Source organism: Leuresthes tenuis, unplaced genomic scaffold (assembly GCF_036924035.1).
Source record: "Leuresthes tenuis unplaced genomic scaffold, fLeuTen1.0.hap1 SCAF_3, whole genome shotgun sequence".
Classification (NCBI taxonomy): domain Eukaryota; kingdom Metazoa; phylum Chordata; class Actinopteri; order Atheriniformes; family Atherinopsidae; genus Leuresthes; species Leuresthes tenuis.
The window spans coordinates 37,371,398-37,383,996 of record NW_027325357.1 but is presented as its reverse complement, the minus strand read 5'-3'; the positions used below and the strand labels follow the sequence as shown (position 1 = coordinate 37,383,996).

At 43.1% G+C, this 12,599-nt stretch overlaps 1 protein-coding gene across 3 annotated transcripts in view; it reads right to left on the bottom strand.

Moving 5' to 3' along the window:
- The window catches only part of usp48 (ubiquitin specific peptidase 48), a 59,073-nt gene extending 47,039 nt beyond the window's left edge, over nt 1–12,034 (bottom strand). For 2 of the 3 annotated variants that reach the window (XM_072382960.1, XM_072382962.1), the window contains exons 1-8: nt 11,875–12,019; nt 11,231–11,368; nt 10,610–10,730; nt 10,358–10,499; nt 9,372–9,499; nt 5,653–5,777; nt 3,864–3,972; nt 473–606 (exon numbers count right to left, since the gene is read on the bottom strand). In XM_072382960.1, coding sequence (XP_072239061.1) covers nt 473–606; nt 3,864–3,972; nt 5,653–5,777; nt 9,372–9,499; nt 10,358–10,499; nt 10,610–10,730; nt 11,231–11,364 — 893 coding nt within the window. In that variant the 5' untranslated portion in view covers nt 11,365–11,368; nt 11,875–12,019. Of the gene's footprint in view, nt 1–472; nt 607–3,863; nt 3,973–5,652; nt 5,778–9,371; nt 9,500–10,357; nt 10,500–10,609; nt 10,731–11,230; nt 11,369–11,874 lie in introns of all 3 variants that reach the window. The other variant, XM_072382961.1, reaches the window with a different exon arrangement.
- Nucleotides 12,035–12,599: the final 565 nt, after the last annotated feature.

Genomic DNA, 12,599 nt, shown 5'->3' with positions numbered 1-12,599 from the left:
TCTCCAACTCTCTTCATTTCAGTGGTACTCTGATATCAGAGAGAACAACAAACCTAAAAAAGAGGCTGAACTGCTGCCCATTAGCTCTACAACCAGACTTTTGTCAGATAATGTTAGGTGGAGCATGGTATGAAATAAGCCCCTCTCCTTCATTAGATTTAACAGTAGGTGCCCATTCAAAGAAAATACATAAGCACTAAATTGAGAATTTGTGGGCAGGTCTGTGGCTTCACTTAAAGTGAGAAGAGAAACACTGAGTGGCAGCTTTAAAGATGAAACACTTTGTCATACACAGCATCAGACTGTATTGATATAGCCAGCCTGTCTCATCTTAAATCCAGTTTGAAAAAAAATCAAAAAGTTTATATACTGCCCAACCCTCATACAGAGTGCATCTGAATGGAGTTTTTCTTTGTAAACAGAAAAAACACCACAATCAACCTGCATTACGTCAGTGGCAGGAGCTACTTGCCTATCAAAGACGAAGCGCATGAGCTGCAGGTTGAGGGTTGGAGGAAGGCTGTGCAGCCTGATCCTCCGGGTGGCACTCTGTTTACTCTGACAACTTTCACAGAAGTACCGGTTGTCCCCATCCAGCTTCTCCTCCTGCAAGGTGCAGAGTATTCATGACAAACAACACGTATTGATAACGCCAACTTTGATTCAAACTGGATGGATACATTCATTTATTGTCATTCTATGACGCCCATTCTAAATAAACGAAATAAAAATGGTTGGGTTACTTAATGTAATCCCTGGTTCTTTGATAACAGAGTGAGGTGTTTCACTATGGTAATTGCTTCTGGCGAGACCATTATGGAAGCTCCAATGACACAACGTCTGTCTCTGACAGACAGGTCGACATGTGGGAAAGGACCGGGCCATTCTTATCAGTTTCTCCCTCATCCATGCAAGGAGAGAATTGTTGGTAAAACACCTCACTCTATTATCAAAGAATCAGGGATTATGTTAAGTAACTCAACGTTCTTTTTCTAACTTGGCTTGGTGTTTCACTATGGGAGATATAGACCACTCCCGGAATGCATAATCTCCCGAAGTGATCTGGCTCCTGACCCAGACTGGGATGGCGTCAACCAGTTTCTGAAGCACCAGACTCCAGCACTGCGTGAGCTAGAGATGGACCTGAGACGTCCAACCTATAGAATCTCACGAAAGTGTGCGGTGAAGCCCAACTCACCGTTGCACAAATGTCCTCCACTCTAATTCCGTTAAAGGGAGCCCATGACGTAGCCGTGCTCCTGGTGAACACGGCTACTTTAGGAACACCGGGTTAGGCCATAAACACCTTAGACAAGCCCGGCACAAACTGCAAGCAAGGAAACCGGGTTGACAGCGCCTGTAAATCACTCACTCGCTTCGCAGTAGTCAAAGTGAGGAGGAGAGCGGTCTTGAGTGACAAAAACTTCAGACCCACCCCCTCCAAAGGTTCAAATGGGTGTTGTGAGAGAACATCTAACACAACAGCCAAGTCCCATAATGGCACCATAGGCCTGGAAACTGGAAGTTTCCGGCGCACTCTGTTCATAAAGCGGCACACTAATGGATGCTGGCCTGCCGGCTTATCCCCCAAGCCTATGTGGCATGCTGAAATGGCGGCCAGATACACCTTGATTGTGGAAAAGGCTTTACCCTTTTCCAGCAAGTCTTGGAGAAAACATAGAATGTCTCTCATTGCGCACCGGAATTAAATAACTCCTCAAACACTCGCCACTCAAACATCGCGAGTGGATGAAGCCCTCGCACACTGAATAGTGTCGATCACGTTTTGAGGCAGTCCCACAGAGCCCAAATTTAACCTCTCACAGCCAGGCCCAGAGAGCCACCTGCTCCGGATGGGGGTGGTAAATCTCCCCCCTGGCCTGAGACAAGAGGTCCCTGCGCAGCGGCAGGGGCCAAGGTTGGCCCGATAGTAATTGAACTATCTCTGCTATCCAGTGTTTGGACAGCCACCGTGGGGCTATCAAAACCAGCGACAAGCCCTGATCCCTCACTCTGGTCAGTGTGGGGGAGATAAGGCTGAGAGGAGGAAATGCGTACAGTTGGACGTTTGGCCATGGGTGCGACAGCACGTCCATTTTGCATTTTGCATTTAATGAGAAATACAGCTGACAATGAGTGTTTTCTCGCCAGATTTCTCCACTGGTGGAGAGCTGCCGAGCACTCTGCAGAAACTTTCACTGAGCGAGAGAGGTGACGACGGGGACACAGTCTTAACGATGCAATCCACATCTGCACATCCCTCATCAGCAGGAGGCCCAGCCTCACTACTGAAATGACCGACCCAGTCTGAACTGCAGTGCTGTCCCCGGTTGAAACCGGGCCAGACACTGACTGAACAACTGTAGCCTCTCTTCCGATAGCGTGGCACGATATCTGAGGGAGTCTATATTGAGACCCAGATAGGAGATGCATTGTGCGGGCAGCACTGGGCTTTTGGTCCAGTTTATTTTGAAACCCAGACCACTGATGGGAGACGTCACTGTCTCCACATCCCTGAGCGCCTGCTCCCGTGAATGAGAGCATATCAGATAATTGTCTATGTACGAAACATATTCTGATACCTCTGCTCCTTAACGGAGACAATGCTGCTTCCACACATTTGCTGAAAACCCGTGGAGCCAGCGAGAGACCAAACGGGAGCACTCGGTATTCGTATGCCGTGCCCCGGTGAGCAAACCTGAGAAATTTCCTGTGTGCAGGGAAAATCTCTATGTGAAAATATGCATTTGCTGGATCAATTGTGGCAAACCAGTCGCCGGGGCGGATAGACTGGCACAACAATTTTACATTCTGAACGTGTATTTCCTCAGATGACTGTTTAACACACGCAGATCCAGAATGGGATGCAGTGATCCACCTTTCTTTAGAATGAGGAAGTAACGGGAGTAAAATCCCTGTTGACTCTCCTTGATCGGGGCCACTCTGATCGCTCTTTTGAGTAAAAGAGAATCTATTTCGTTCTGTAACACCTGAGCATCTTCCCCCTCTGCTACTGACATCAAAACACTGTTGAATCTCGGCCCATCTCCTTCAAAATCTTCCCTTGATAAGCTGACAATAGTGTGACGGCGTTCAGTAAGCAGACAGACTGTGCAGCATATTTGTACATACACTGATACACATCAGTGTCTCTGCCTGAAATCGTTGCCCCACGGGAAGAGTCCTTCCCTTCATTCTGCCCGGCTCCTGTGACGGGGGCTGTGGGGACAGACATACCAACTGGGGGAGAAATGTGATACTAGGGATGAGTCTAGTTTTACAAATATATAAATATATTTTAATGTGGTATATAGTCGGTTTGAGCCTAACTATAACCTGTCGTGTGGAGAATAGTTTGCAACTATGCGTTAACTATGTTCCGGTGGCTAACATAGCACCTCGCCGAGCTCGAGTGAACGTAGCCCGAAGCTTGCACCCGGTAGGTGAGCACCTGGTGACCTGTCGGGAAGCTTGCCACAACACGGTCGCAATCCCACTGGTCGACGGTCCTTTCCCACATGTCGACCTGTCTGTCAGAGACAGACGTTGTGTCATTGGAGCTTCCGTAATGGTCTCGCCAGAAGCAATTACCATAGTGAAACACCGAGCGAAGTTAGAAAAAGAACATCCTTTTTGCTGAAAAATAATATCTTATTCAACTCATTATCATTTAAAACACATCTGACATGCTTTGGACACAGAGAGGGAAACAACCTGCAAAAGTGTATGAACTGACTGTTTACTCTTTGTTGGGCTAATAGTTGTCGATACACTCAAGATTATACAAGGCACATATCCCAACCTTTTTACAACTTACTTGAGTAGATAAAGAAACACAGAATGTGGTAATGAGTTATAGCTACCTTTAGGAACTCTGTGACACACTCTGTCAGGTTCTTGTGGCCCTGAATGTTTAGTTCCAGCTCATAGAATCGGGATGAAAGAGCAGATGATCGTCCACACTGATTACATCTGAAGAACAGCCAAATAGAAATAAACACAAAAAAAAGATAAAATAAAAAAAAGATAAATATTTACAATGATTGCATACTAAACAACAACAATAATAATCATGATGTTAATAATAATAATAATCAATGACGAAATGAATAAAAATAATAAAATAATAAATAAAATAAATGGGGGTGGAGTGCAGCTTTAGAAGATTACATTACTTTTTCTAATACAGGCCATTGCACAGTGACACTGAAACTGTTTTGACGGCTTACTATAAAACATGTTTGGCTTTATGTAACGTTATGTGAATGCGGCTTAACTTGCCCCATTGCACTGTATGCCGAACTGGTGTTGCACACCATTAAAGGCAAATGACATGGTAAGTATTTTCTACTAATTCATTGTTATGTTAGGAAAAGAGTGACATGACTTAACCCAGTTACTATTTACCTTTACTTTGGCACTCAACGCCAGGTGGTTATCCCGCAGGTGGTGAGACATATTTGATGTATTGCCTGATTTCATGGCAACTTTTTTGTAGCATGTCTTACACTTAGGCAGGCCGTCTTCCACAATGACACCTTGCTCATTTTTTTTTTTCAACTGCATGGACCAAAAACAAAGCAACACAAGCGGTGACACGCGGTTGTTGTGTAACTTTGTTTTAGTTCCGGGCGAGTTACGCTGATGTACCAATATGGTTCCAGCATAATCTCTTCTGAAAATTTACAGTATTTAGGAAACGATATGATTAACTAATCGTACAGTTTAATATTGCAATTAATCGTGAAAACGGGTAATCGTGACATCCCTAGTGAGCAACAGAGATCTTGTGCTGTATGTATGACCCGACAGCTGATTAAGGCATCCATCGTATCAGTGATACGAATACTAAAAGCAAACCCCTATCCCTGTTATTGTTTCGGAAGCTTTCTGAAAATGTCCACTGCTATACCAGAAGACTTGGAAGCAGTTTTCTTGGGTTTTCTACAGGAGCTCTGGTGTCTTCCAACAAACTAAACATCAATGTTAAGGAAATCATGATGTTAATTACATAAACTGGGACATCACTGAATACTTTATAGCACTATGCACTTAAAATTAACAAATCATTTCCCCGATTCATTTTTTGGTTTACTTTTTTATACCGTTTAGCAGATATGAACCACAATTCATATTCCTGTATTTCTAGGCTAAATAGTGACATATGTCACACACCGGTATTCTTTATGAAATGGAATAAAAGTTTTTAAAAGTTTTAACTCAATGCGGCACATATGATGTCACAAGTGCTTTATAAAAAAGTATTGAATGAAATAATTCAAAGACTGGAATCAATTAAAACCCCTCCAGATTTTTCTCTCCTGATCAACAAAGTAGAGCGGTGCAGATAAAAAGAAATAACACAGTTTAGGCATTGTTTGTTTCAGATATTGCCACATTAAAAGGTGGTTGTTTTTATGAAAAACAATATTGCTAACAATAAGGAGAAGTTAAAAGCAGCAAATGCACCTCAGGGGAAAGCGAGAGCATTGCTGTAGAGTGGACACAGATGGTGTTTGAACATATCGGTTTAAATAAGTTTTTAAAATGATTTCATACCTCACCGTACCTATAAAAGAATGCTGGTACAGCTGGTCTAACTTTGTACAGCTCCAAACGCTACAGTCAAGTTTGAGTGATGAGTAGACTTACACTGTAACGTAGGAGAACTGCCCACAGAACTGTTGCTGGATGACATTTTGCAGGCTGGGGTTCTTCTGCTTGGACAATGTATCCTCCAACAGTGACAAGAAAAGCTTTGAAAATTCCTGCGCATCCTGAAAATGAAAAGTCTGAATTCAGTGCTCTGTAGTTTAAACCAGTCTGCAGTAAAAATTCATTAAAAACTAGATGACATTCCCATTCAGTTTTAAAGCAACACTACAGAGAAGTTCGTGGACCTTAAAACTATGTCAATCTGACTCTTTTTAAAGACACAAACCTGCACAGTCCCAGGCCTGAAGCTTCCCTGGAGGTAAGTTACCACACCTCACTACTTTTGTTTCCAGCCCACCACAACAGTTTTAATTTGTGGTACCACGTAATGCACCAACAACTAGATAACGACATATTTTTGGCAAGATAAATAAATCAAAGAAAAAAAAAGACTGTCACCATTACAAATCAAATTTTTGTGGAAAGACACCTGTCATTAAAAATAACATTTTAAAAAAAGGGACAACTTTATGAGATGAAGAACAAAGTGTATGAGCAAAACATGCTCAGGAGAAAAAACTGGAAGCAGTGTTAGCTGCACTGATGCTAACGGTAAGTCAGAATTAGCTCCCTTTTCTGTTGCGCATGAGTTGTCAGCCTTTAAAGAATGAAAACAACTTCTCATGTATAACTGTGCATGTGCAGGGCTCAAACCAGTGTTTCTTTTAACGACAGTGGTGTTACATCCCACACCTGTAGGTGGAGCTGAAGAGCTTAAAAATGGCCAAATTCTCCAATGATGTTTTAAATCAGCTGTTTAATTCTGGAACTATTCAGAAAACAAACAACTTAAAATATTTTTGACAATTGGTCAAGCGCTGACTTTGAAAGCTGTCAACATTTCCTGGTTCAAATAATCAAAATGAATATCCACTGCAGTTAATGAGTCGAATGTAAGGACGTTGAGTTATTAAATCACAAACTGCAACCCACATGCAGAAAAGGTGGGGCACTGTTTAAATAGGAATATTAAAAGGAGAATGCTTTGATTTGCAAATCTCATAAATCAATAGTTTATTCACAGTAAAACATTGAAAAAATATAAAATACTGAAAGTGACAAGTTTGTTTGAAGGAGGTCATTCCTGACAGCAGCTGCAACCACATGAAAAATATAAAAAATATCAAATAAAAATAATAATTTGCAGCAACATTAGAATTATTCAGCCGTCTAATGGGCCTTGAACAGGAACCTGCGTGCGTTCTGCACGATGGCAGATCCAGGCAGAGGGCTAGAAGGATAGTGGGAGACCCATCACACCCAGCTCACTCCCTGTCTACAACCCTCCCATCAGGCCAAAGGTTCAGGCCTCGGAAGGATAGTGGGAGACCCATCACACGCAGCTCACTCCCTGTCTACAACCCTCCCATCAGGCCAAAGGTTAAGGCCTCGGAAGGATAGTGGGAGACCCATCACACCCAGCTCACTCCCTGTCTACAACCCTCCCATCAGGCCAAAGGTTAAGGCCTCGGAAGGATAGTGGGAGACCCATCACACCCAGCTCACTCCCTGTCTACAACCCTCCCATCAGGCCAAAGGTTAAGGCCTTGGAAGGATAGTGGGAGACCCATCACACGCAGCTCACTCCCTGTCTACAACCCTCCCATCAGGCCAAAGGTTCAGGCCTCGGAAGGATAGTGGGAGACCCATCACACGCAGCTCACTCCCTGTCTACAACCCTCCCATCAGGCCAAAGGTTAAGGCCTTGGAAGGACAGTGGGAGACCCATCACACGCAGCTCACTCCCTGTCTACAACCCTCCCATCAGGCCAAAGGTTCAGGCCTTGGAAGGATAGTGGGAGACCCATCACACCCAGCTCACTCCCTGTCTACAACCCTCCCATCAGGCCAAAGGTTCAGGCCTTGGAAGGATAGTGGGAGACCCATCACACCCAGCTCACTCCCTGTCTACAACCCTCCCATCAGGCCAAAGGTTCAGGCCTTGGAAGGATAGTGGGAGACCCATCACACCCAGCTCACTCCCTGTCTACAACCCTCCCATCAGGCCAAAGGTTCAGGCCTTGGAAGGATAGTGGGAGACCCATCACACCCAGCTCACTCCCTGTCTACAACCCTCCCATCAGGCCAAAGGTTAAGGCCTTGGAAGGACAGTGGGAGACCCATCACACGCAGCTCACTCCCTGTCTACAACCCTCCCATCAGGCCAAAGGTTCAGGCCTTGGAAGGATAGTGGGAGACCCATCACACGCAGCTCACTCCCTGTCTACAACCCTCCCATCAGGCCAAAGGTTAAGGCCTTGGAAGGACAGAGGGAGACCCATCACACCCAGCTCACTCCCTGTCTACAACCCTCCCATCAGGCCAAAGGTTAAGGCCTTGGAAGGACAGTGGGAGACCCATCACACGCAGCTCACTCCCTGTCTACAACCCTCCCATCAGGCCAAAGGTTCAGGCCTTGGAAGGATAGTGGGAGACCCATCACACCCAGCTCACTCCCTGTCTACAACCCTCCCATCAGGCCAAAGGTTCAGGCCTTGGAAGGATAGTGGGAGACCCATCACACCCAGCTCACTCCCTGTCTACAACCCTCCCATCAGGCCAAAGGTTAAGGCCTTGGAAGGACAGTGGGAGACCCATCACACCCAGCTCACTCCCTGTCTACAACCCTCCCATCAGGCCAAAGGTTAAGGCCTTGGAAGGACAGTGGGAGACCCATCACACCCAGCTCACTCCCTGTCTACAACCCTCCCATCAGGCCAAAGGTTCAGGCCTCGGAAGGATAGTGGGAGACCCATCACACGCAGCTCACTCCCTGTCTACAACCCTCCCATCAGGCCAAAGGTTCAGGTCGATCAAGACCACTGTCTACTGTTGAATACGTTCTTCAAAGTCGTAACTAAAATGTTGTATAGAACATGTTGCTTTGCTTTTTCTTTTTTTACTGTGATGGAATTCACTTTTGGCATAATTTACAAACAAGATGTCAGTAAAGCTGCTTATTTTGACTGCAACACCATCAAGGTCTAGAAAGAACTGCATCCACACAAACAATATAACTATCGCAAAATACCAGGATGAATTTTACTGCTATCAGTTTTCATTTTCTATAGTAGGGTGAACATAGTGTGGTGAGAACTGAACTCAGAAGGCTCTTTCGCCATATGCCTCTTTAAGCTTGGGTTGATGTGCTTCCGCTGCACATCATGTCATGTGTGAAAGTACAGAACCAGAGGGAGTGGAGGTGGAGGGGGTCAAAGCTGATCCACCACTGATGTGCCTCTGAGCCGTCAAAACAGTCCCACCTTGTCTGTACTTGCTCACATATAGCAGGTAGTGTATAATGCACCATTCAATCCAACAGTCCTGTTATCACTCAGAGGATTCCATCCACACAAAGAGGGGCTGCACAATCTACTTGACATATGTGAATTGTAAAGACTAAAACAGGCAAGGATTGCTCTTTCCTTTAAGGTGCAACCGATTTGTTAAAGAGGTCAGTGATTCAAAAGAGTAGACATATTCTTTGTTTCTGATTTGCTGTTAGGAAATAATGCTGTGATACATCACCACCGTCAGCTGAAACGGATATTACACAGCTATTACATGTAAAAAGCAACCTTCTCAACCCAAGTTGTGTGTCAATCTGCAAATGTATCTCTATTTCTTGGCTAAGAATATGATCATGGCTGATTTACCTGCTGCTGTCCTGTGTCCAGACCCAGTGCTTTGACAAGTCCTGAAGGGTCTATGTATTTTCTGTTGCTATTCTGCAAGAGCGCAAACAGATACTGTAGATGCTCACAGATGGACTGGGGCTCGTAGTCTGAGAGAGACAAAAATGTACATTTCAGACAATATCATGAGGTCAAATGTAAGGCAGTGAGTGTGTGTGTGTGCGTGCGTGTGCACTGTTACACTGACACAAATGTCTGTAAAGTCATGTCATTTTAAGAATTTATTACAGAAAACTTAAATCAATAAACCTGGCACCTGTAATATTCAGTACTCCATTAATTCTTCCAACTAACAACATAGTAATTATTGGATTGGGTTTTGGTTGGATCTGAGATTAATCAATAAATTGATCATTGATCAAAATGAACTAATGTGATTTAGCCGATATGCTTTGTATCTAAACTGCATCCCAATTGCTGTTACACCTTGATAAGGATGTTTGTTTCTTTTGTTTTCCGAGTGCTTCTATTTTAATTTGCTGTCCAATTTTTCTATGGTATTCTACTGGTTCTGTTCTGATTTTGTATATGAGACACATACAAATATGTGTCTATAAATATATAGTTTTATGATAACTGTCACTAAATCTTTATTAACAGGGTAGTTGTATGATTTCAGATAATATCTGCAGGCTGTAGGAACCCTTTGTTCCTACTTTGAGATCACCACATCATTCATAATACCCAAAAAGTTTCAGAGAATGATTAGACTGCTACTGATTTTGGCTTATTTAGATTTTTAGTCTGTGGCTGTCACTGTATAATTTAGATTTTCCAGTAGAAGACAGCCTGAATAACATAAACTACGTAGTGAAATCCCAGCATAATACTGCCAGCTTGTTACAAGTGGAACTCTTAAGGTGAATATAAAATAAACAGAAACTATCTGACTGAAAGCAGGGAATTAGAAGTGTCACGGACTGTGACCACACGGTTTTCAGGTATACCAGACTCAATGTTGTGTTCATGTGCACGTGGATTGTGGCAGTGATAAAGGCTCCTACGAAGCTCCAGGTTATGGAACCACACTTGCAGGAATGTGTTGACGTAACATGTTGCACCGAGGTTGGTCAGGCCAACAAATGTGTTCTGAAAGGGGGAAAAACGAGACAGACATTTAGATGTACAAAAGAAAAAGTTCCAAGAAAATGCCAGCTGGGTTTACAAATTGCAATATGTGAAACTGGTTTAAGAAATACCTTGTCTCGCCGTTCTGAATTTGGGTCATCAATATTATGGAAAGCATTCTCATCAATTTCCCCAAGCCATGCCTGTTCACCAATTCCCACAAGACAGTTGGGATTCCCTTTGCAATTCCTCCTAGCAGAGCAAGTCATGGTCATTACTTTAGATTTTCCTCCAAGATTCTTTTAACATTTAGTTGTGCATCTCTCTCTTAAGTGGAAACAATATCAGAATCTGACAGCTTAGTGTTGCACCGCATGCAAAACCTCACAGACTTTGAAACGAGCCTTTAATATGTAAAAAGCTACCATTGACCAAGTAAGACCAAGCTCAATCATCTCTGCATCACAATCTGAGGGAAATAGTGTTAACCGACTCCATCGTGTGTCAGAGCTAGGTAGTGGTATGTTAGATCAAAGAATGTAACTTCTTAACTTGTGTATAGTCTATGAAGCTGTCAATTACAACATGAAGCCTTGTTCGCCAGCAATGAAACAAAATAGACGCTGTGTCAACATCTCTGTGAGAGGTGGCCACTTAGCCATCAACTTCAGTTACGCTTACTTCTACTCCTTGGGGTCTTACTGACACATGACAACAAAACAGACATACTTCTAAACATGTAAATACTGTACCTGCAGGTTCCTCTCTTGCAGGCCGGAAGATTGATGCGATATGCTAGCTCTATATGTTCCTGCCTAATTTCTTCTGGTTTCACAGTTTCCACCCAACGCCAAGCCGCTTTTTCCAGCTGTATGCGAGGCGCCATTATCCTACGAACGTAACATTTACGACAGTCACTCATACAATAAGAATGTATATTTATACATATTTTCTGTCAAAAAACAGAAAGCAAATGATTTATGTTAGCCTATCTGTTTCCGGGAATGCTAATATAGCCAGTTAGCTCAAGCTAATTAAGTACTTGCAGGTCAATGCTGAGCGTTTACCAAGCAACCCTGCTTTTGTGATGCTACTTAACCTTGCCAGCTAATACAGGCTCAGTGGTTCTAGCACAATCTATTTTACCTTGAAATGTGAACTGACATTAAGACGTAACGATATATAAAACACTAAAATACGAAAACACAGTCCATAATATAAAGTTATTTCAGGAAAGCATCTTAACTAAAAATGTATTCGTGCTGTAAGCTTGCTAGCTAGCTAAGCCCGACCGGCTGTGCTAGCTAGTCATTTACCCATGTTAGCTACTTTCTGTTTAACGCAACCTTACGCTACGGCAACTAATTAATTGTGTTAATGACAAATTTTATCGAACCTTTCATGCGTACAGCTGCTTCATCAATACATTTATATGTATTTTCACATTTTATTTACGGGTTATTTTAGATTTAGCGCCCTTACGTCAGTTTATAAATAAATAATTTCTCCGCTCAAAATCAACACGACGTCAACAAGTGACGCAAGCGACGTATCTTAGTTGAAGCCAGTCAGAGGAAGGGACGCAGGAACCCTCTTTCCTGCCCCCGTTACCACAACTTTTGCGACAAGAATTTGCCATTTGTAGTTTAAAGAAAAGAAAAAAGACAAATTTAATTTTGTCGCGTCTCTTGAATATTTCTCCTAAAATTATTTTATAATGAAACGTGCTTTCATCTGTTGCCTTGCTGTAGCCTTACTTGCCATATCTGGTAGGGCTTATCTCGAAGAGGCTGTGTCTGTCTTTTAAACCTTTATTCGTATAGTATGTTATTAAATACACAAATGCAATTGCTTCACACAGTAAAATGTATAAAATGTTCAAATATTACAGCAGTTTTGCTAATAATAATAATTACTGAAAGAAATAGCGATAAAAGCAGGAATTCAGGGTAAAACAACAGATTAATAGTATATCAAATACCATCCATCCATCCATTTTCTATACCCACAGGAGTCTATCCCAGCTGTCGTTGGATGAGAAGCAGGGTACACCCTGCACAGGTCACCAGTCCATCACAGGGCCACACAGAGACAAACGAGATACAAAATCATTCACACTCA